Below are 23,992 nucleotides of genomic sequence, written 5' to 3'. Positions count from 1 at the left end.
GGACGAACTGACCCCTCCTCTCTTTCCAAAACCACTGCCTCCCATCCCATTTGACTATCCTCACTTTGCCTGTTAAAAATCCTCTAACATGGTGCCATCAACCTGAGCTCTCCTTTTGCTCTCCTGTGACTGGATTATCTTGTTTCTGCCTGGCTAACTTCTTTATCCTCATCCTTCAAGACTCAGTCTGCACTCAGGAAGCCTTTCCAGACCATTATCACCTCAGTGCCCACCCAACGTTTTGCCTGAGATAAGGATTCTCCTCTGTGCTCCCAATATTACCCTGTAAATAACTCTACCAGAAAACTTACCAGATGGCACTGACATGTTTTCATGTCTGTCATTCACTCCTCAAGTGCAGGAACTTGCAACTAGTAAAGAATGAGTGCTCAAATGTTTGTTGACAAAAAGTCTGGATCTCTGGTGGAACGTTTTAATGTAATTGGTTCCAATTCAGGTGTTTAGACTTTGGTTTTTAAAAAATATGAACTGGACCTTATAGTACTGGTATTGTTACTTTCATTTTATATGGAAGACAAACAATACATTTGATACAGCTTTTTATCATCCAGCACTCACAGTCCAAAAACAAACAAAAACAACAAAAAATAGCCTAGAGGATTAATGACTTTTATTATTGCTGATAATTTTATACTTAGATTTTAGCTGGCATGTCTGTGGGTGACATACAATTTTTTTCTTCTCATAAAGTACCACTATATTGTCATTCTCGGTGTAGCTCACTGCCCACCAGACCTAACACTATGTATTTTAGAATCTTTGATGTCCTGTCCAAATATTACTCGTTTCTCCTTTTTCCATGCTGAAGGAGCTCTATACTTCGTACATAAGAGAGTATCATTTCCCCAAGATCCCTTTTTTCTTCAGAGAGCAATTAGTCTTTCAGAATACAGCTTCTGCTGGTCAGCTCCAGATTCAGGTCTCAGCTCCAGCTCCTGCCTCAGCCTCCTGAGTAGCTGGGATTCCAGGCACGTACCACCATGCCTGGCTAATTTTTGTGTTTTTATAGAGATATGATTTCACCACATTGGCCAGGATTGTCTCAAACTCCTGACCTCAGGAGATCTGCCTGCCTCAGCCTCCCAAAGTGCTGGTATTACAGGCTTGAGCCACCGTGCATGGCTGCCACTTTTATTTTATAAAAATACTGTCAAGGATCACCTTAGCTTTTCCCCTGCGGTAACTGGTCTTGGAAAAACATCCTTTGTTTTCCCATTCTTCAGTCTTGAAAGTGTTCAATTCTTTATAGAAATAGCATTTCACACCATGGCAAAGGGGTTTAGAAACAAGACATACTAATTTACCTAAGTCTTTATTTATTTGGCTCTAGGAAGAATTTGCATGAAAATGAGCCTGTATGGCAGGTACAGAATGTACTGTAACAGCACCAGAGAGGTACATCCTCTCTCCTCTACAGAGCCTCAATGTTTAATACATACATGTGACTTTAGTCATAAAACCACATAGTCCAAGAAAAAAGAAGCCCTTTAGAAAAAAAAAAAAATCAGTTTAGAATGACTTTCAAATTGACCATTCCTTTTCAAATACTTAAATTCAAATAACAGATACATTCAGAGGCCCAAATGTTGGCATAGAATAAAATCATGTTCATTTATTTTTTTCTGCATCTTAGAATTAGAAGGCATAAAATTAAATATGTTGAATGTAATAAATTCATCCATACAAGTGCAAGTCTCCAGATATAATGCATTTTATGGCAGATTTATTATTTTAAAAATGTACCAGTAAATCAAAAAAGAGGGAGTATGTCCATTTAACTTTTATTGAAGTGTATGTAGGAGGTCTTCAGAAATCAAATGTGAGCATGAAGATATGGCCAAACATAAAATCTATCAAATTCAGTGAAAAGTTGCTGACTTTAAATAGTAGTTGTAAGAATGACCAATATATATTCTTTGTTAACAACCCCTCACTCTACAGTAAAAAATAAAATAAAATAAACATTCAGTAAACATTCTTTCCTAAGGTAGTTTCCCTTATATAGCAGTGATTTATCCATTTCTTTGTATACACAAATTTGTTGAACATACCAATCAGTGGTTCTCACAATTGAAAAATAAAAGCACAAAAAAGTTTACACTCCTGTACAGGTAAATAAAAGATCACCTTGAATTAAACTGGATCTCCTTAAGGGCATAGTATAGTTTCAGTTTCATTACCTATTACATAATTAGTTTCTTACATACAAATATTGACATATTTGGCTTGTGCTTCGAAGCCTTTGTGTCTATGAAGTCCATGTCAATGCAGCTCATAACTGGAAGTCACTGGGGAGTTCTTTGCTGCTGCTGGGTTTAACCTGATCGTGCATTAGAGTCTCCTCAGCACCTGCTGCGGTCCTGCACACCTCTGGGGCATCGTCAGTGTCAGGATCCAAGCCTTCAGGGCAGGGAAGTTTTAGCAACTCTTCACGAAGCTGAGCAGTGTGACGCTATGCAGGAGAAAAGGACTAATGTTAGAACTGTAAACCCTCTAGCACAACATCATTTGAGGCAGGAACTGAATTTTAACAAAGCCCAAAGCATTAAGCCTACAAATGTTTACTGAGCCCCCCACCTTGTGCAAGCCACTGGTAGAGGCACTTGATATAGCAGGTAGTAAGCAAAACTGACAAGAATCCTTAACCTTAAAGTAACTGATGTTGCTGAAAAGACGTCAGTAACCTACCAGTAGATCCTACCCATGTTCCCAAGCTATCACAGAAATAGCATTACTGACAACTTAAAGGACATTATTAGATACATATACTCTTTTATTTATTTATTTATTTTTGAGACGGAGTCTCGCTCTGTTGCCCAGGCTGGAGTGCAGTGGCGTGATCTCAGCTCATTGCAACCTTCACCTCCCAGGTTCACGTCATTCTCTTGCCTCAGTCTTCCGAATAGCTGGGACTACAGGCATGCGCCACCATGCCCAGCTAATTTTTTGTATCTTTAGTAAAGACGGGGTTTCACCATCTTGGCCAGGCTGGTCTCAATCTCTTGACCTTGTCATCCACCTGCCTCGGCCTCCCAAAGTGCTGGGATTACAGGCGTAAGCCAACGCACCCGGCCTAGATATATATATTCTTTTATTTTGTTTTAAGATAGCTCTGTTTTGTCATTCAGGCTGGAGAGCAATGGCACAATCACAGCTCATGCAGCCTCAACCTCCTGGGCTTAAGCAATCCTCCCACCTCAGGCTCCCAAGTAGTTGGGACTACAGGAATGAGGCACCATGCCTACCTGAGTTTTTATACAGATAGGGTTTCGCCATTTTGCCCAGGCTGGTCTCAAGCGATCCACCTGCCTTGACCTCCCAAAGAGTTGGGATTGCAGGTGTGAGCCACTGTGCCCAACCTATACACTCTTTCAAATTAAACACCGTAATCCCTTGATTTGTCATACATGCTGACTCTGGCTAAATATTTTTGAGAGAAAGACAAGTCCATAAATTAAAATAAATCCACTGATACTTTAGCGAATGAAAAAACTATTTATCAGGTAGTAGGCCATATGTAAAATGTCTGCAAATGTTCACACTAATTTTCCCACTTAATGCTCAGAATAAACCTTAGAAATAATTTTATCATTAGAATTTTTTCTTTTTTGGAGACAAGACCTCACTGTGTCACCCATGCTAGAGTACAGAGGCACAATCTCAGCTCACTGCAAACTCCACCTCCCAGACGCAAGCAATTCTCGTGCCTCAGCCTCCCGATCAACTGGTATTACAGGCGAGCACCACCACGCCCAGCTAATTTTTTTGTGTTTTTGGTAGAGACGGGGTTTTGCCTTCTTGGCCAGGCTGGTCTCGAACTCCTAATCTCAAGCAATCCGCCTGCCCGACACCCAAAGTGCTGGGATTACAGGTGTGAACCACTGCACCCAGTCTATCATTAGAATTTTTAAAAAAAATTAAGTTAAAAAGAAGATCTATAGATATTAAATAAACTTTGTTTTGCTCTATATTGCAACTTAGAGAAGGATATAGGCATGTTAATTGGGAGTGCGTGGTTGTCTACACACGCAAAGATTTGGTTCATAATTTTCTGGTGAGAGAGAAATGACCTTAAATAATCACACCAAAGGCTTTTAAAATTGTGTCGGCCAGGCGCGGTGGCTGGCTCACGTCTGTAATCCCAGCACTTTGGGAGGCAGTGGCAGGCAGCTCACGAGGTCAAGAGATCGAGATCATCCTGGCCAACATGGTGAAACCCCAACTCTACTAAAAATATAAAAATTAGCTGGTTGTGGTGGTGTGCACCTGTAGTCCCAGGTACTCAGGAGGCTGAGGCAGGAGTATCACTTGAACCAGGGAGGCAGAGGTTGCAGTGAGCTGAGATCGCACCACTGCACTCCAGCCTGGCAACAGAGGGAGGCTCCATCTCAAAAATAAAATAAAATAAAATAAAATAAAATAAATAAAAAATAAAAATAAATAAATTGTGTTAACAGCTGACTTTGAAAATTAGCTAAACAACATTTATAGAACAATTTTTATGTATGAGACACTGTGTTAAATATACCAACAACAAAAGGCAATGAGTAGAATGAGGATAAAATCTTTAAGCTTATGGAGTCTAAAATTCTGGCTGAAATTATAAGACACACAAATAGGAAAAAACAACTATACTTTGCAGCTATTTGCAAAGTTTCAAAGCACATTTACATGCCGGTAAGTGAAAATTTCCCTAGCCTTGATTTTCCTTCCACTGTGGACAACAGGTGAAAACACTAACCAGGGAAGGAGAAAGAAAAATCTGGCAATCATGAGGACCCAGTTAAGGTTGGGGATTGAGCTAGTTTGGATATTTGTCCCTGCCCAAATCTCATGTTGAAATGTAATCCCTGTGTTAGAGGGGAGAGAAATGGGGATCATGGGGACAGTTTCCTCCTGGACTGGTGCTGTCCTGAGATAGTGAGTGAATTATCACGAGATCTGGTTGTTGTAAAGTGTGGCACCTCCCATGCCCCTACTCCTTCTTGATTCCGCTTCGTCTTCCGCCATTAGTAAAAGGTCCTGAGGCCTCTTCAGAAGCGGAGTAAGTGCCAGCTCCATGCTTCCTGTACAGCCTACAGAACCATGGGTCCACTGAATGTCTTTTTGTTATAAATTACGCAGTCTCAAGGATTTCTTTATAGCAATGCAAGAACAGTCTAATACAGGGATACTATGATTTTATTGTGGAGTCAAGCTAAACTACATACTTTTCTTTCTTTTTATTTATTTTTTTAAGAGGGAATTTTTCACCCTTGTTGCCCAGGCTGGAGAGCAATGGTGCAATCTCGGTTCACTGCAACCTTCACCTCTCAGGTTCAGGTGATTCTCCTGCCTCAGTCTCCCCAAAAGCTGGGACTACAGGCATAAGCCACCACATTTGACTAATTTTTGTATTTTTTTTTAGTAGAGTTGGGGTTGGTCTTGAACGTTGGTCGGCCTGGTCTTGAACTCCTGACCACAAGTGATCTGCCCGCCTTGGTCTCCCAAATTATTGGGATTATAGGCGTGAGCCACTGTGCCTAGCAAATTATGTACATTTCTTGTGCAGCACTCAACAGCAAATGTATAGTTAAAATGATATAAATTTGGATTAATTCAGAGATGGAAAATTCCAGGTGACAGTGACACAGAAGAAATAAAGGAATGTGGATATAAGCAAGAGACTGAATGAAAAGAAGCTAGACTTGAGCCAGTTTTGTATAAGTGAAAAACATATCTAAATAGATATTTGGGGAAGATCAGCCTGGTAATGCACTAAAGAAGGAACTGAAAGGGGGAGAACCTGGTACAAGGAAGCTGGACAAACAGACAAAGCTGTGGGAACTCAACAGAAATCATGAGTTGGGGAGAGGGACAGTCCCCTCATGAAGTAATATTGACAGGACCTAGTACTGACCAGGGGTGCTGGATGAAGGATGAGATACATAGTACTTGAAGATTCTAAGACAGAGAAAAATGGTTTAAAATCAAGTAAAATTAAGTAAATAGAAAACTAGAAAACTTGATTTGAGGAAAATCTCCTTTAAGGCGATGATGACAGGGCATCTACATAAAAAATGTCAGTAATACAATACAAGAGAAATTTAAGAGCTGACAACAGTTTGAAGTGTCAATTTTAGAGAGTAAATGGCCAAAGTCAGGGTTACAGATACAATGAAGAAAAAACAGAAAGAGGAAAAAAAATCGTTCTGAAGGCCAAAAAGTAAGCCTCAGGTAAACAATTGCTCAGGAAAAGAGAAAAAGGAAAACATACTGAAAGGATTAAGAGTGTAAGCAGATTGACAACCCTGAGAGAAACAAGAAATGGGGAAAGGATTCCCTATTTAATAAATGGTGCTGGGAAAATTGGCTAGCCATAAGTAGAAAGCTGAAACTGGATCCTTTCCTTACTCCTTATACGAAAATTAATTCAAGATGGATTAGAGACTTAAATGTTAGACCTAATACCATAAAAATCCTAGAGGAAAACCTAGGTAGTACCATTCAGGACATAGGCATGGGCAAAGACTTCATGTCTAAAACACCAAAAGCAACGGCAGCAAAAGCCAAAATTGACAAATGGGATCTCATTAAACTAAAGAGCTTCTGCACAGCAAAAGAAACTACCATCAGAGTGAACAGGCAACCTACAGAATGGGAGAAAATTTTTGCAATCTACTCATCTGACAAAGGGCTAATATCCAGAACCTACAAAGAACTCCAACAAATTTACAAGAAAAAAACAAACAACCCCATCAAAAAGTGGGCAAAGGATATGAATAGACATTTCTCAAAAGAAGACATTCATACAGCCAACAAACACATGAAAAAATGCTCATCATCACTGGCCATCAGAGAAATGCAAATCAAAACCACAATGAGATACCATCTCACACCAGTTAGAATGGCGATCATTAAAAAGTCAGGAAACAACAGGTGCTGGAGAGGATGTGGAGAAATAGGAACACTTTTACACTGTTGGTGGGATTGTAAACTAGTTCAACCATTATGGAAAACAGTATGGCGATTCCTCAAGGATCTAGAACTAGATGTACCATATGACCCAGCCATCCCATTACTGGGGATATACCCAAAGGATTATAAATTATGCTGCTATAAAGACACATGCACACGTATGTTTATTGCAGCACTATTCACAATAGCAAAGACTTGGAATCAACCCAAATGTCCATCAGTGACAGATTGGATTAAGAAAATGTGGCACATATACACCATGGAATACTATGCAGCCATAAAAAAGGATGAGTTTGCGTCCTTTGTAGGGACATGGATGCAGCTGGAAACTATCATTCTTAGCAAACTATCACAAGAACAGAAAACCAAACACCGCATGTTCTCACTCATAGGTGGGAACTGAACAACGAGATCACTTGGACTCAGGAAGGGGAACATCACACACCGGGGCCTATCATGGGGAGGGGGGAGGGGGGAGGGATTGCATTGGGAGTTATACCTGATGTAAATGACGAGTTGATGGGTGCAGCAGACTAACATGGCACAAGTATACATATGTAACAAACCTGCATGTTATGCACATGTACCCTACAACTTAAAGTATAATAATAATAAATAAATTAAAAAATAAAAATAAAAAAAATAAAAAAAATAAAAAGCATAGATCATAGACTATCCAGTCCAATAATAAAAAAAAAAGAGTGTAAGCAGAAAAGCCAAGATAGTCTACAGATGAAAAGTATACTACAAAAGACAAACATTAGGCAAATGTTATCAGTGTTTTAACAGGTAGGCACAGAGGGTTAGAAATGCTTATACTGAAATGATCTAATAGTCTATCAGTTGGACGGGGCGCAGTGGCTCATTTGAGGTCAGGAGTTCGAGACCAGCCTGGCCAACATGGTGAAACCCCATCTGTACTAAAAATGCAAAAATTAGCTGGGCATGATGGCAGGCGACTGTAATCCCAGCTACTCAGGAGGCTGAGGCAGGAGAATAGCTTGAACCCAGGAGGTGAAGGTTGCAGTGAGCCGAGATCAAGCCACTGCACTCCAGGTTGAGCGACAGAGCAAGATTACATCAAGAAAGATAGGCAGAAAGAAAGACAGACGGATGGAAGGAAGGAAGGAAGGAGAGAGAGAGAGACAGAAAAAAAGAAAGAAAGAAAGCAAGAAAAAAAGAAAGAGAAAGAGACAGAAAGAAAGAGAAAAAGAAAGAAAGAAAGAGAAAGAGAAAGAAAGAAAGAAAGAGAGAGAGAGAGAGAGAGAGAGAGAGAGAGAGGAAGGAAGGAAGGGAAAAGAAAAGAAAAGAAAACAAAACAAAACAAAAATACAAAAATTAGCTGGGTCTGGTGGCAGATGCCTGTAAGCCCAGCTACTCAAGAGGCTGAGGCAGATGAAACGCTTGAACAAGGGAGGTGGAAGATGCAGTGAGCCAAGATCACGCCTGAGCAGCAGAGAGAGACAGCGTCTCAAAAACAAACAAACAAACAAACAAACAAACCAGTTAAGGCAGGGTTCCATGAAGTGAAATTTAAGCTGAAATATGAATGGAGGTGAGCAAGCAGAAGAGCTGAAAACTAGAGGAAAATGGAAACCATGTGTAAAAGCCTGGAGGAGGGAGAGCAGACGAAGTGAATAGAGAAGTGAGCTGGGGTCACTGGCTTTGAGAACTGGAGAGAGGGTAACTTTGGTAAAACAGAAGTCAAACTGCAAAAGGTTGATTAGTGAGACAAAGGTTAAAAAATGGAGGCAAGAAGCGTCAACTGCTATAGTCTGAGGGTGAAAGAAGATAATCTGTTTCATAATAATAGAGGCAAAATAGAAGTAGCTTAGGGAATTTTTCTGCAAGTGTTTTTCTCTCTTTTTAAAAACATTTTTATAGTGAAAAAATTCAAACATATACAGAAGTGGGCAGAAGAGTACAACGAACTCCCACATATCCATCACACAGCTTCAACCATTATCAACTCATGGCCCATCTTCTTTCATCTATATCCCCAGACTTTCTCCTTCTCATTTTATTTTGAAGTAAATCCCAGACATCATACACTTTGTCATTCACAAATATTTCTGTGCATGTCCTGAAAAGATAGGGATCTTTTTAAAAATCACACCTAAAAAACTAACAAATCCTTATCATCAACTAGTTGCTTGAAGTGAAGACAGCTTTAAAGTTAGAAGATAACAAGCCAGTAGAAATGGAAAAACCTGAAGACAGAAAAAGGGAGGATATTGGTGGAGGATGAAATGAGTAAAGACATTCAGATGCAGGAAAAAAGGAAGGCTGTTACAAAGAAAGATCTCCATGGGTAGACACAAAATCTTCCAAATCATCACATTTCACATTTCCACTCTGTGAACGTCCAAATTGAAAACAATTGCTTGTCTCCCTTAACACAGCCACTGCCACCATCAGCTGAGGGAGAATCTGCAACTCACATCTCCCTCATCCCTCCAAGTAATAAAAATATGGAAGGCAGGAGGCCTAGGGAAAGACTAAGGGAATAAAAGAAGTCCTTCAAGTCTGGCACGGTTGCTCATGCACATAATCCCAGTGATTTGGGTGGGAGGTGGGAGGATCAGTTGAGCCTAACCTAGGAAACAGGGTGAGAGCCCCTCTACAAAACTGAAAATAAAAAAATTTAGCTGGGCACTGTGGCAGCTGCCTGTAGTCCCAGCTACATGGGAAGCTGAGGTGGGAGGACTGCTTGAGCCCAGGAGTTCAAGCTTACAGAGAGTCAGTCATGATGCCACCACTGCACTCTAGGCCAGGATAACAGAGTGAAATACAGTCTCCAAAGAAAAAATGAAAAAGGAAAAGGCATTCATGGAGCACATCTTGTCATCCTTATCTTCAAGGAACTTTACAAAACTCTGCTGACTCAGTCCTTGGACCCACTTTTTATTTTAGGAACTGTCAATCTACTAGCAAAAAAAAAATGCATCTTTTCTATAGACTTCTGAGTAACAATTTATTCCTCTGAACTGAAAATAAATATTATGTTTCTTTAATTCCCTCCCTCCCCTTATCTTCTGGTAGGCATGGTTCTGTCAATAATTACACAACTCTTAAAGCAACAAGGCTCATGTTAGAAAGGCTTACTCACCTTGAGAGCTGCTGCATGGTGAGACATAGTCCTGCCTACCCGCTTATCACTGCTGTACTGCTGGATATCCGCAATCCACTCCTCACACTGGGCCATTATCTCAACTCTTTTCAAGTAAAAATGTTTGTGTATTACCTTGAGAAAAAGTAAGCAGGAGAACAAGCAGTGTTTACAGTCAAATTTAAAAGACACAGTAAATGACATTACAAGGAAATAAAATGTATTATAAATACATTTAAATAAATATATGTATACTATAAATACATTTAAATTAGTATTTAGAATATTATTACAAATACATTTAAAGAAATAAATATACAGACATTGCAATGTTTTTCTGTCCATAAAACTCAATTTAATCAACCCTACAATATTAGCAGGGAAAAATGAAGCTCATGATTTGAGATGACATGTGTTGAAATATATATATATGAAATTTATGGCCTGGTGTGGTGGCTCATGCCTGTAATCCCAGCATTTTGGGAGGTCGAGGCAGGCAGATCACAAGGTCAGGAGTTCGAGACCAGCCTGGCCAATATGGTGAAACTAAACATACAAAAATTAGCCAGGCATGGTGGTGGGCACCTGTATTGCCAGCTACTTGGGAGGCTGAGGCAGGAGACTCGCTTGAACCCAGGAGGCAGAGGTCGCAGTGAGCCAAGATCCCATCACTGCACTCCGGCCTGGGCGACAGAGCAAGACTCGAGGGGAGGGGAGGGGAGGGGAGAGATTTATAGCAGAAAAGAGTGTACAATCCCGGTCAAACACTTGGAAAATTAATCCTGTTCAGAGACCACAAGACACATATGATACAATATATTCAGAAGGCAAATGCAAATAAATAAGTAACCAGGAGAAAAAGATTTTAAAAGATAACTCAAAGAACACCTAGATAAGTATATTCTAAATGCCAAAGGCATTCACACAGAAATCCCCAGAAATGGATCCCCCAGAAATGGCACTATTCTTACTTAATTGTATCTTCTGTTTAATTTATAGATAGGATTTTATTTTAGGAAGTTAAATTTCCTTATTATTACTGTGGTTTACATTTGCGATTTTTAAATTCTATCTTTGAAAAACTGAGTAAAATTTCTACCAACATATAGTAGTAAGAGTCTATTTCTGACAAATTTAAACTAGAAAACAATTATCAATTTGGAAACATTACTCTGTATTCTGGTTGAGCATTGCCCAGGGAGCATGTCTGCCCTAAAGAACAGACAATCAAACCTACAAAGGGAAAATCACTAGAAAGCTCTGGGAATGAATGTCAAACACCAATACGATCCCACCACATTTAATAGTTACTGGGTTTGAAGCCTCTGGGATACAGAAGTATGACACAGCTTTAAATGAAGAACAATGATAACAAAATCAGATGGGAGGTGAATGTACCAGAAAAATATATTTCAAAGAACAACAATAAACAAAAACAAAAAGCCCAGGGCATTCAAAGAGTAGTGAGTGGCATTTGATTAGGAAAACTGGGAAAGCATACATGGCTGACGAGTGGCGCCTTTAATGCAAGCTAGGTTCTAAAGACTGAGAAAGATGATTGTCTCAAATGATATATATTTGCTTTCTGTAAACGTCATCCCCTTCTCTGAGCTCCCTGTGTTTATCCTTCCTGAAAAAAAATGATATGCATAAAACGAATTACTTTTTTTTTTTTTTTGGAGACAGAGTCTCACTCTGCTGCTCAGGCTTGAGTGTAGTGGTGCAATCTTTGCAAAAGTAACGTATCCAAGTTTCTCATTCAAAGGACACTGGAATATAAATTTACTCAGTAACAGCAAAAGCCAAAGAAAAAGAAATACTCATCAGTGCCATCTGATGAAGAAGAAGGCTTCATAGTATTCATGCAGAATATCTGGATAGTTATATTAAAGATCAATTTTATGTCAGATAAACATACCATTTTTTTCTCTAAAATGTTAACTTTCCAGCACAATTTAAGAAATTAATGATCAAGTGAAACAATTTTAAGAAAGAAAAATGTTTCTGAACACAACTACAGCAAGTTGTGATGCTAAAGTATTTTGATATGGCAGGTGAAAAGTATAATTGTATTTAGGCACACTATGGAGAGATAACTAATCATAGGCAAAGAGTTACACACACACACACACACACACTATAATTGTATTTAGGCACACTATGGAGAGACAACTAATCATAGGCAAAGAGTTACACACCCACACACACACCCACACACACACACACACACACACACACACACAGAGCAACATTTCAGGATGAAGTGAAAAAAACCACTTCAGTGTATTAATACAGGTTTTGGAAACTCATATTATCCAATTTTTTCCTAAAGAAAAGGAAATGTGGCCAGGCGCAGTTGCTCACGCCTGTAATTCCAACACTCTGGAAGGCCAAGGCGGGCGGATCACCTGAGGTCAGGCATTCGAGACTAGCCTGGCCAACATGGTGAAACCTGGTCCCTACTAAAAAATACAAAAAGATTAGCCAGTTGTGGTGGTGTGTGCATACAGTCCCAGCTATTTGGGAGGCTGAGGCACGAGAATCACTTGAACCGGGGAGGTGGAGGGTGCAGTGAGCCAAGACTCGGCCACTGTATTCCAGCATGGGCAACAGAGCAAAGCCTTGTCTCAAAAAAAAAAAAAAAGAAAAAAAAAAAGAAATGGCATTCTCCTTATATATACACATTAGTACAAGGGCAAAATTTCTATTTGCAAGACAAATTTAGAAACCATCTTCAATAAAAAAGTTTTATGAGAAATACTTCAGAAACATATTTGGAGAGTTTGCTAGTAGAATGGTAACTAATAAAAATAAAGAACAGGCCAGGAGCGGTGGCTCACGCTTGTAATCCCAGCACTTTGGGAGGCCAAGGCAGGTGGATCACCTGAGGTCAGGAGTTGGAGATCAGCCTGGCCAACATGGTGAAACCCTGTCTCTACTAAAACTACAAAAATATTAGCCAGGCATGGTGGCACCTGCCTGTAATCCCAGCTACTCGGGAGGCTGAGGCAGGAGAATCGCTTGAACTTGGGAGGTGGAAGTTGCAGTGAGCCAAGATCATGCCATTGCACCTGGGCGATGAGAACGAAACAGGACGGGACAGGAGGAAAGGAAAGCAGAGGAGAGGGAGAGGAGAGGGAGAGGAGAGGGAGAGGAGAGGGAGAGGAGAGGGAGAGGAGAGGGAGAGGAGAGGAATAGGAGAGGAAGAGGAGAGGAAAAGGAAAGGAAAGGAAAAAAGTTCTCAAAAATTTAGTCAGATGTCGTTTAGAATACAGATGGTTTTATACTTCATCTCTACTATCTACTACCATTTTTTTTTTCTGAGACTCTGTCACCTAGGCTGGAGTGCAGTGATGTGAATACAGCTTACTGCAGCCTCAAACTCGTGGGGTCAGACAAACCTCCTGCCTAGCCTACTAAGTATCTAAGACTACAGGTGCCACCATGCCCAGCTAAATTTTTTAACTTTTTGCAGAGATGGGGTCTTTCTATATTGTCCAGAATTATTAATGATCTTTGGGATTAACCCTAAAACCTAGAGATTCATATACTAGATACATATAAAAGCAAATATAATACCTAACAAACTATATTATAAAATGTCTTTTTTTTTTTTTGAGATGGAGTCTTGCTCTACTGTCTCCCAGGCTGTAGTGCAGTGGTGCAATCTCAGCTCACTGCAACTTCCGCCTCCCAGGTTCAACCTCACCCCCCAAGTAACTGAGATTACAGGCACCTGCCACCAAGCCTGGCTAATTTTTCTTTTTCTTTTTCTTTAAGTAGAAACGGGTTTTCGCCATATTGGCCAGGCTGGTCTCAAACTCCTCACCTCAAGTGACCCACCTGCCTTGACCTCCCAAAGTGCTGAGATTACAGGCATGAGCCACCGTGCCCAGGCTATATTGTAAAATGTCTTTAACAAAGTATTTCACTAATTTTATTGAACATACCTCTTTAAAACATGGTGAAGGGTTTCTGATTTGTTCTAGCATTGCCCACTTAACTGTTGCTTGTCGAATGTTTCCATCATATTCTCGAGAACTCTGTGTGCCACTGGGAGTGCCTCTAGATCGTTCGTATCCCGGTTCATTAAAATAAGGCTCAGCTACTAATATAAGGGACTGGACAGACACCAACACCTAAAGAATAAAGGAAAAGAACAGCTATGATGGGACATTTTTACTATGGGTTAACTGATATCCTGCTCTATCCACAAAGACTCTTCTTTAATATGTGTTTCCACAAATTTCTATCACAATAAAATCAATGTTTATGATTATAACCTGAAATATTTCATTATAAAAGCAAAATAAAATTAGGCACGATACAGCCATAAGTAACACTTATACATCTGTTTTTACTCTTGAATTCTTGAATAATAATAGATATGAAAAACCTATAAAAAATTTTTGTTTGTAAACAACTCATACCAACATTCTGCTCCAACTATTCTTAAGGAGCATAAAGCCAGCCATGCACTTTTTTTTTTTTTTTTTTTTTTTAAATAAGACTGAGTTTCACTCTTGTCACCCAGGCTGGAGTGTAATGGCATGACCTTGGCTCCCTACAACCTCCGCCTCCTAGATCAAGCGATTCTCCTGTCTCAGCCTCCCGAGTAGCTGGGATTACAGGTGTCTGCCACCACACCCGACTAATTTTTGTATTTTTAGTAGAGACGGGGTTTCATCATGTTGGCCAGGCTGGTTTTGAACTCCTGACTTCAGGGGATCTGCTTGCCTCGGCCTCCCAAAGTGCTGGGATTATAGCCGTCAGCCACCGTGTCCAGCCTAGCCATGCACTCTTTAACAATACTCACTTAGAAAAAAAATGCCTGAGACCATTTTAAATTTTTATTCCAAGGAAAATTAACTGCTACAGTATCACAAAAACCTTATTAGAAATTCTCATTTTATTTTATTTTATTTCTTTGAGATGGAGTCTTGCTCTGTTGCCCAGGCTGCAGTGCAATGGTACAATCTTGGTTCATTGCATCCTCTGTCTCCTGGGTTCAAGCAATTCTCCTTCCTCAGCCTCTCAAGTAGCTGGGACTACAGGCGTGCATTGTCACCAAGCCCGGGTAATTTTTTTTTTAATTTTTAGTAGAGATGGGGTTTTGCCATGTTGGCCAGGCTGATCTCAAACTTCTGACCTCAGGTGATCCGCCCACCTTGGCCTCCCAAAGTGCTGGGATTACAGGCGTGAGCCATGGCACCCAGCCAGAAATTCTGATTGACGAGATGGTCCTATGGTTCTAAGACCACTTCCAACCCACCACTTATTTACCAGAAGGCTTGTTTCTCCAGATGTAACATATATTAAGAGAGGTGATTTCTAGCTAATACAGTATTTCCAGTTAACAGATCTACAGAAGTCAATAAAGTAACATCTTTGAAGGCAGGAAAACATCAGATATTATCTACCCAATTCATAAATGAAAAAGAACAGCAATTACACTTTGGTTAGGCACGATGATTAAACAGTCCCATAGATATTCATCTTATAAGTCAAAGTTAAAGAGAACTTTAAAAATGAGTACTCAAAAGTAACATAGTTGACCCAAAACAGAAAGGGTTAAATGTGACCTGAAGTGACCATACAGATGCCAAGATCAACTATGGGAAAAACTTTAATTCATATTATTTCTGAGACAAAGATCTCATATTTTTAATTTTTATTTATTTATTTATTTTTTTGAGACAGTGTCTTGCTTTGTTGCTCAGGTTGGAGTGCAGTGGTGCGATCTCAGCTCACTGCAACCTCTGCCTCCTGGGTTCAAGTGATTCTCCTGCCTCAGCCTCCCGAGTAGCTGGGGTTACAGGTGCCTGTGACCCCATCCCACTAATTTTTGTATTTTTAGTAGAGATGGGTTTCTCCATATTGGCCAGTCTGTTCTTGAACTCCAGGCCTCAAGTGATCTGCCTGCCTCCCAAAGTGCTGAAATTACAGGCATGAGTCACCTCGCCCAGCCAGAGATCTCACATTTACTGACACTTCTGAGATAACTTCCCAAGGCATAGTTGTTAGTTACTGTCCTCTTCCCTCTTAAATAATTGTCCTCTTCTGTTAACATAAGTAGGGTATAATTGCATTTTTGTACAAAAGCACAGAAAGAAATTAAATATCCATTACAAATTTATAAAAAAGGACTCTTATTTATTTAACCTCATCTCCTTTGATACACAGTATGGTTTTATAGATCTCAGGCAGTTAGAGTAATCTAAAAATTACTTTAGATTCACAGCCTATTTTGTTTAAAACAGCAAAGTAAAGCCCACTAAAGGAAGCATAAAATGTTTTGCAGATGCTGGGGCCTATTTGACAGCGAAAGGTGGGAGAAGGGAAAAGATCAGAAAAAAATAACTACCGGCTGGGCACATTGGCTAACGCCTGTAATCCTAACACTTTGGGAGGCTGAGGCAGACAGATCACTTGAGATCAGGGGCTCGAGGTCAGCCTGGTCAGCATGGTGAAACCCTGTCACTACTAAAACTACAAAAATTAGCCAGGTGTGGTGGTGCGTGTCTGTGATCTCAGCTACTCAGGAGGCTAAGGTGGAAGGATAGCTTGAACCTGAGACGCAGAGGTTGTAGTGAGCCAAGATGGTGCCCAGCCTGGGCCACAGAGTGGGACCGTGTCTCAAAAAAAAAAAAAAAAAGAAAAGAAAAAGAAAAAAGAAAAAAGGAAAAACAAAACAAAACTACTGTGTACTAAGCTTAGTACCTGGGTGACAAAATAATCTGTATAGCAAACCCTCGTGACGTGAGTTTACCTATGTAACAAACCTGCAGTGGAACCCCTGAACCTAAAACAAAAGTTAAACAAAAAAGAATGAGGGTTTTGTGTACCAGAAAAAAGGAACAAGAAATTACATCTGAGAAATAAATGTGGCTATAATTTATTGTCTGCTAAGAGAGAAAAGTGTAAAGTTTATATTTGATAACAGGAACAACAAAAGATTCATTATCAGAGACCAATACTTCCTGCAATTAAATTCAAAAAACACTTTATGACACGGGTTATCTTGCCACTGGGTGGCCCAGCAGACATTACCTTTTTGGAAGAGCATAAATGCCACTTTATTTTTCAATAGTGAACTTAGCTATTTAATAGCGATAATACACACTTTAGGAAATTTCTGGACCCCTGGATTGTCTGAACTGGACAGTCATTTTAATTCACACTACATTTTACTAGAGGCAGGAAATAAGCAGAGAAACAGTAAACCCTTGGGATGAAGGATTTCCTCTTTTAAAAAAATCTGATTTTCAGTATTATAAAACAAAACTTTAGGCCTGAGAAACAGTGTAAAATATTTGAAGTCATAGGGATCACAGTATAGTTATCTGTACATTTAGAACCTGTATTTTCATCATCTGTAAAATGGGCATCAGATCTACTTGTGTTACAGGATGAATGAAAGAATTAAATAAACTTTAAACTACAGAACAAAAATCAATTCTGCACTAAAAATAATTTCTGTAAGTATATTAGAGGCATGCAAAAAAGCAGCCAGCATGAATTGTCTGATCAACAGAACTTCTTAAAAAGCTATTTGGATCAAACCAAAAAATAGTATTTATTTTACTTTTACCAGGCTAAAGTGTTTTCTTAGAATCTGAGTCGAAAATCAATTGGTAATTAACATAAAAACATATATTATATATTATATATATACATATATTTACATTGATGTAATAATCATCAGTATTTATTTTCAATCCATAATGTAGGCTCACTGATTTGAGTCAATTTGTTGATATTTTCAGAGTAAAGACTTTTATTGACAGGCCAAATTTACTGTCTCTCTCCTTTTTATTGATTGCTTTTTATTTTTTAGATAGAGTCTCCCTGTCACCCAGGCTAGAGTGGAGTGCCATGATCTTGGCTCAATGCAACCTCCTCCTCCCGGGTTCCAGCGATTCTCCTGCCTCGGTCTCCTACTTGCTGGGATTATAAGCACACAACACCTCGTCTGGCTAATTGTACTTTGTATTTTTAGTAGAGATGGGGGGTCTCACCATGTTGGTCAAGCTGGTCTCGAACTCCTGACCTCAAATGATCCACCCATCTCAGCCTCCCAAAGTGCTGTGCCAACACATCTGACCCCCTCTCCTTTTTTAGTTTCACGTTAACATCTGCACAACCATAAGAGGCTCTCATAATCTGTTCAGGAACAGAAATCAAGAAACACAGAAAACAGTGGGCACTGCGCCTGGCCTGGTATTTTTTTTGAAGGGAGTTTTGGCTAAACTCTATTTTTGTTTTATGCCCCAACTTGAGATTTTAGATTACACAAAAGATGAGACTCCACTATGCTAATTTCTCACCTATAAGCTATTTAATATGTATTTCCTAGTAATCTATCTTTTTTTGGGTTTACTATATTCTTGGTCACTAAAATTTTTTAAAATACTACACAGTTCTGGCCGGGCGCGGTGGCTCACGCCTGTAATCCCAGCACTTTGGGAGGCCGAGGCGGGCGGATCACAAGGTCAGGAGATCGAGACCACGGTGAAACCCCGTCTCTACTAAAAATACAAAAAATTAGCCGGGCGCGGTTGTGGGCGCCTGTAGTCCCAGCTACTCGGGAGGCTGAGGCAGGAGAATGGCGTGAACCCGGGAGGCGGAGCTTGCAGTGAGCCGAGATCGCGCCACTGCACTCCAGCCTGGGCGACAGAGCAAGACTCTGTCTCAAAAAAAAAAAAAAAAAAAAAAAAAAAACTACACAGTTCTTTATTTCTTAAGTGAAAATGTCAGAGAAATTTTGTTTACTTGCAAAAAGCTTGAGGTCTGAGGATTCCACTTCTCTTCTGGTCTTCCATGCCACGTGTTTAAGATGCTTAAACAAACCTGACAAAGGAAAAAAGCGTCAACAGAACTGAAAAAAGAGTGCTTAACAGAAATGCTGCAGAGTATATAAAACTTGAGATATTTTTGTAGGATGCCTGACGAGGTGTAGCCTTTTATCTTGTTTCCAGATGCGTATTCATTACGAGTATTCTGGTTAAATATTGAAAAGTTATATGCTATAGTTTAGTATTTTGTCTTTGTAATTTACAGAAGTTATTGGAGAAAATAAACTTGTTTCATTTAAAAAATAAAAAGAGAGAGAAAAAAGAGTGCTTAAAAACAAACTGTCCTAATGAGAAGTAAAAACATAATGCTATCATGTCAAAATATCTCAGTTTTATATGTCTCCAGACAAAACCCTAAGGGTTGGTCTGTTAAAACAAATTGGCATCTTCAGATGTGATTCAAATTTGTGTGGCATTGTAACTTTTTCATAATGCAAAATGGACCAGCACCTATTATGTCAACACAAATAACATTTTAATGAAAACTAAATTATTTTAAAAGGAAAATATTTTTAATTAGCACATAGTTGTACCTATTTATGGGGTATACAGTGTGATATTTCAATATGTGTATACAATGTGTAATGATCAAAATAGGGTAATTATTGTATCCATCACCTCAAACCTCTCAGTGTTGGTAACATTCAACATCCTCTCTTTAGCTGTTTGACAAAATAAAATTTTTATTTACTATAGTCACCCTACTGTGCTATACAACAGCAGAACCTATTCCTCCTATCTAGCTGTAATTCTGTATTCATTAACCAACCTCTCCCTATTCCCTCCTCTGTACCTTTCCCTCCCAGCCTTTAGTACCACTATTCTACTCTCCACGTTGATTGAGATAAATTTTTTTAGCTTCTACATGAGTGAGAACATGCAGTATTTATCCTTCAATGCTTGATGTATTTCACTTAACATAATGTCCCACCAGGGACTATGTTGCTATGAAAGGAAGGATCTCGTCCTTTTCATGGCTGAATAGTATTCCACTGTGTATAAATAACCATGTTTTATTTATCCATTCACCTGTTGATGGCCGCTAAGTTGATTCTATATCTTGGCTATTCTATACAGTGCTGCAATAAACAGCAGTGCAAATATCTCTTCAAGATTATGATTTTCTTTCCCTTGGATGTATTTTCAATAGTGGGACTGATAGATCATATGCTAGTTCTATTTTTACTAAAATAACTATTTTTACTAAAATAACTATTTTTAGTAAAGAAAAGTGGTACTATTCCATATTTTTGTATATTTCTTTCTAAATTCTGAAAATGCAAAACAGCTTAACAGAAGAGACCTTGATTTAATTATCTGCCTCTACATTCAACTAGTTGCAATATACTCCTTTGATTGAAGTATATGGATCAAATCTAGCCTCACACAAACAGACCCCCTAAAAGAGTATTCAGGCTTCCCAGGGTTCCTCAAAATATACTTAAAGATAACGTTAGATACTTACTCACTTAGCAGGGAGAGAACTGGGGACACTTAATCTGACCTGTAACTACTCTTGTAATAAAAATAAAACTGGGCCATATCACGTGTTCTTCTGGCATATACTCTATCAACATAAAATATACTCTCATCAGATTTTGTAAATTTTTAACAATTTCATATAATGGCCAACAGATTTGGATAACAGGTGGATAGGTGGTTCTTTTTTTTTTTTAAGACAGAGTTTTGCTCCTGTAGCCCAGGCTGGAGTACAATGGCGCAATCTGGGCTCAGTAAACCTCCGCCTCCCGGGTTCAAGCACTTCTCCTCCCTCAGCCTCCTGAGTAGCTGAGATTACAGGCATGTGCCACCACGCCCAGCTAATTTTCTATTTTTAGTAGAGACGAGGTTTCTCCATGTTGGTCAGGCTGGTCTCAAACTCCTGACCTCAGGTGATCCACCCGCCTCAGCCTCCCAAAATGCTGGGATTACAGGCATGAGCTACCAAGCCCAGCATAGGTGGTTCTTGTAAATGCAGAAAGGTCTGTCTCCTTACTACTCTTTCAATGCTCTGTGAAAGCAAGAACGCAAAATACGTTAATTCATTCAACAGGTAGTTGATTAATAATTTAAAAAGAGTTGTATCTGTAAAGTCTTGTGTATTATTCAAAGTGCTGTCATACATATACCATTTGACCTTTAGTGCAAGCTTGTGCAACCTGCAGGCCACATGCAGCCCAAAACAAAATTGTTAAGTTTTAAAAAATATTATGAGATTTTTTGGCTATTTTTTTTTAAGCTCATTAGCTATATTGTTTGTGTTAGAGAATTTTCGTGTGGCCCAAGACAATTATTCTTCTTCCAAAGTGGCCCAGGGAAGCCAAAACATTGGACAGCCCTGCTTTAGAGCATTCTTGGGACTAACAATGGCAGATATGTATCCTCCTACCTAACTGTAGATATAGGACCTAAGGTTAAATGCTAACAGTGTGTAAACTTGAAAAATAAGTCCACAATTGTGTGTACCATGGAACATATAGGTAAGTATGATGGTAAAAGACTATTAATTTAAGACTCCCAAGCCCTGACCCTCTTCTCTATGCAATGAAGCCTTGAGAATTATTTTCTTAAATACATCTTAATATTTTACACTTACACTCTATTCAAGTTACAGTGTCTCAAGTAAAGTCAACGTTGCTATTTCTTCTTCCCTACTCACTTATAGAAAACCTGTTGTTTGTTCTTTCAAAGAAAGTTCTGCCTCTGGTCAAATCTTTTGCAACAAACCCAAAAAACTAATTCTAGTTTTATGATTTGAGCTAATGATAATTTGCAACCACATATCTGAGGCAGGCTGTACCTTTTGAAATTCTTCTCTTCTAGATTTTAAAACACTGAACACTCGGCACAGAATTTACCACTGAAATTCTATCAAAGTATCCAAAATACCTCTGAAAAAAGAGATTACTCTTCTAAATCTAATTTTAAAAGGTTTATGGTAATACGAGATGATTTTTATTATATCTTTTGGTCAGCTTTTTTGTAAATGGGAATGCATCTTCCTACTTTTAATACAAGAAAATGTAAAAACACTTGAATATAAGGTACACCTTAAAATAAGTTCATAATAGTGTGTATCATAGAACTTTACGTTAAGTCCCTGAGTAACTTCTTAAGACTGTAAGGGCTTCTTAACACTTAACTGTTTCTGCTCTTTTCAGTTTCTTCTCTTCTATTCCTTAAGCTAATCTGGATGTAGGGAAGAGAAGTACAAAGAAACCCATGCCCTCTTAGAAAGCAGATAACTGAAACAAAATTTTTCTTCAAATTACAAAGAACCTTTGTATACAATCATTGGCATTTGAAACAAAAGACTGCAATTAAATTACCTTGCCGTCATTATAAAGGTTTGGATTGAATCGCACGCTATGACCACCAGTTGTCTCTAGATTCACAAGAGGGGGTGAACTGGGATAATCTTGAGGAAAATACACATCAAACTCAAAGCAGCCATTTGCGTAAGGGGTGTCCGCCGGACCAGTTATTAGAACCTGGATATATATAAACATACAAAAGCCTATGTTAATATTCCTAAACATTGATATTTAGAAAAATACAATCCAACATAAGAACAACCTTCATTTTTGGAGATGGAGTCCCACGCTGTCACCTAGGCTGGAGGGCAGTGGCATGATCTCAGCTCACTGCAACCTCCGCCTCCTGAGTTCAAGCAATTCTCCTGCCTCAGCCTCCTGAATAGCTGGGATCACAGGCACCTGCCAACATGCCCGGTTAATTTTTGTATTTTTAGTAGAGATAGGCTTCCCCCTGTTGTCCAGGCTAGTCTCAAACTCCTAGCCTCAAGTGATCCGCTTGCCTTAGCCTCCCTAAGCGCTGGGATTACAGGCTTGAGCCACTGTGCCCGGCCGAAATAAGAACAGTTTTCTTTTTTTTGTTGAGACAGTCTCACTCTGTGGCCCAGGCTGGAGTCCAACAGTGTGATCTCGGCTCATTACAACCTCCACCTCCCGGGTTCAAGCAATTCTCCTGCCTTAGCCTCCTGAGTAGCTGGGATTACAGGCACACACTACCATGCCCAGCTAATTTTTGTATTTTCAGTAGAGATGAGGTTTCACCATATCAGCCAGGCTGTTCTCAAACTCCTGACCTCAACTGATCTGCCCACCTTGGCCTCCCAAAATGCCAGGATTACAGGCATGAGCCAACATACCCTTTTTCTTTTCTCTTTTTTTTTGAGATGGAGTCTCACTCTGCCGCCCAGGCTGGAGTGCAGTGGCGAGATCTCAGCTCACTGCAACCTCCGCCTCCCAGGTTCAAGTGATTCCCCAGACTCAGCCTGCCAACTACTGGGATTACAGGTGCCTGCCACCACACCCGGCTAATTTTTATATTTTTAGTAGAGACAGGGTTTCACCATGTTAGCCAGGCTGGTCTGGAACTCCTGACCTCAAGAGATCTGCCTACCTCGGCCTCCCAAAGTGCTGGGATTACAGGCATGAGCCTATCCAAAAAATCAAAAGGAGCAAGCAAACAAATAAAACTTTCTACAAGTCAATGGGCCAATAGTTTTAGCTGTGTATCTATGGAAGACAGAATGCCTAACCCATGAATTAAATCATAAATATAAAGAAAAAGAAAATTTTCTTTTTCAGGTTAAATGTTAAACATTTTCTTGAGGCCGGGCGCGGTGGCTCAAGCCTGTAATCCCAGCACTTTGGGAGGCCGAGACGGGCGGATCACGAGGTCAGGAGATCGAGACCATCCTGGCGAACATGGTGAAACCCTGTCTCTACTAAAAAATACAAAAAACTAGCCGGGTGAGGTGGCGGGCGCCTGTAGTCCCAGCTACTCGGGAGGCTGAGGCAGGAGAATGGCGTAAACCTGGGAGGCGGAGCTTGCAGTGAGCTGAGATCCGGCCACTGTACTCCAGCCTGGGTGACAGAGCGAGACTCCATCTCAAAAAAAAAAAAAAAAAAAAAAAAAAAAAACATTTTCTTGATGCAGTAGACTCTTGGAATTTAAGGCCAGATTATCATGTGTTAAACATAAAAGTAGCGATTATATATTATTGTATTACCCGTAATTCACA

At 39.6% G+C, this 23,992-nt stretch overlaps 1 protein-coding gene across 14 annotated transcripts in view; it reads right to left on the bottom strand.

Annotated features, from left to right (window-relative positions):
- Window positions 1-1,314: 1,314 nt before the first annotated feature.
- BIRC6 (baculoviral IAP repeat containing 6) overlaps window positions 1,315-23,992 on the bottom strand; it is a 258,602-nt gene continuing 235,924 nt past the window's right edge. For all 14 annotated transcript variants that reach the window (XM_021924727.2, XM_021924726.2, XM_021924730.2 and 11 more), the window contains 5 exons: window positions 22,272-22,433; window positions 18,860-18,937; window positions 14,038-14,226; window positions 10,088-10,222; window positions 1,315-2,473 (listed from right to left, as the gene is read on the bottom strand). In XM_021924727.2, coding sequence (XP_021780419.1) covers window positions 2,294-2,473; window positions 10,088-10,222; window positions 14,038-14,226; window positions 18,860-18,937; window positions 22,272-22,433 — 744 coding nt within the window. In that variant the 3' untranslated portion in view covers window positions 1,315-2,293. The remainder of the gene's footprint in view (window positions 2,474-10,087; window positions 10,223-14,037; window positions 14,227-18,859; window positions 18,938-22,271; window positions 22,434-23,992) is intronic.

The sequence above is a fragment of the Papio anubis genome, chromosome 14 (assembly GCF_008728515.1).
Source record: "Papio anubis isolate 15944 chromosome 14, Panubis1.0, whole genome shotgun sequence".
Taxonomy (NCBI): domain Eukaryota; kingdom Metazoa; phylum Chordata; class Mammalia; order Primates; family Cercopithecidae; genus Papio; species Papio anubis.
This window is presented reverse-complemented; position numbering and strand designations above follow the sequence as displayed.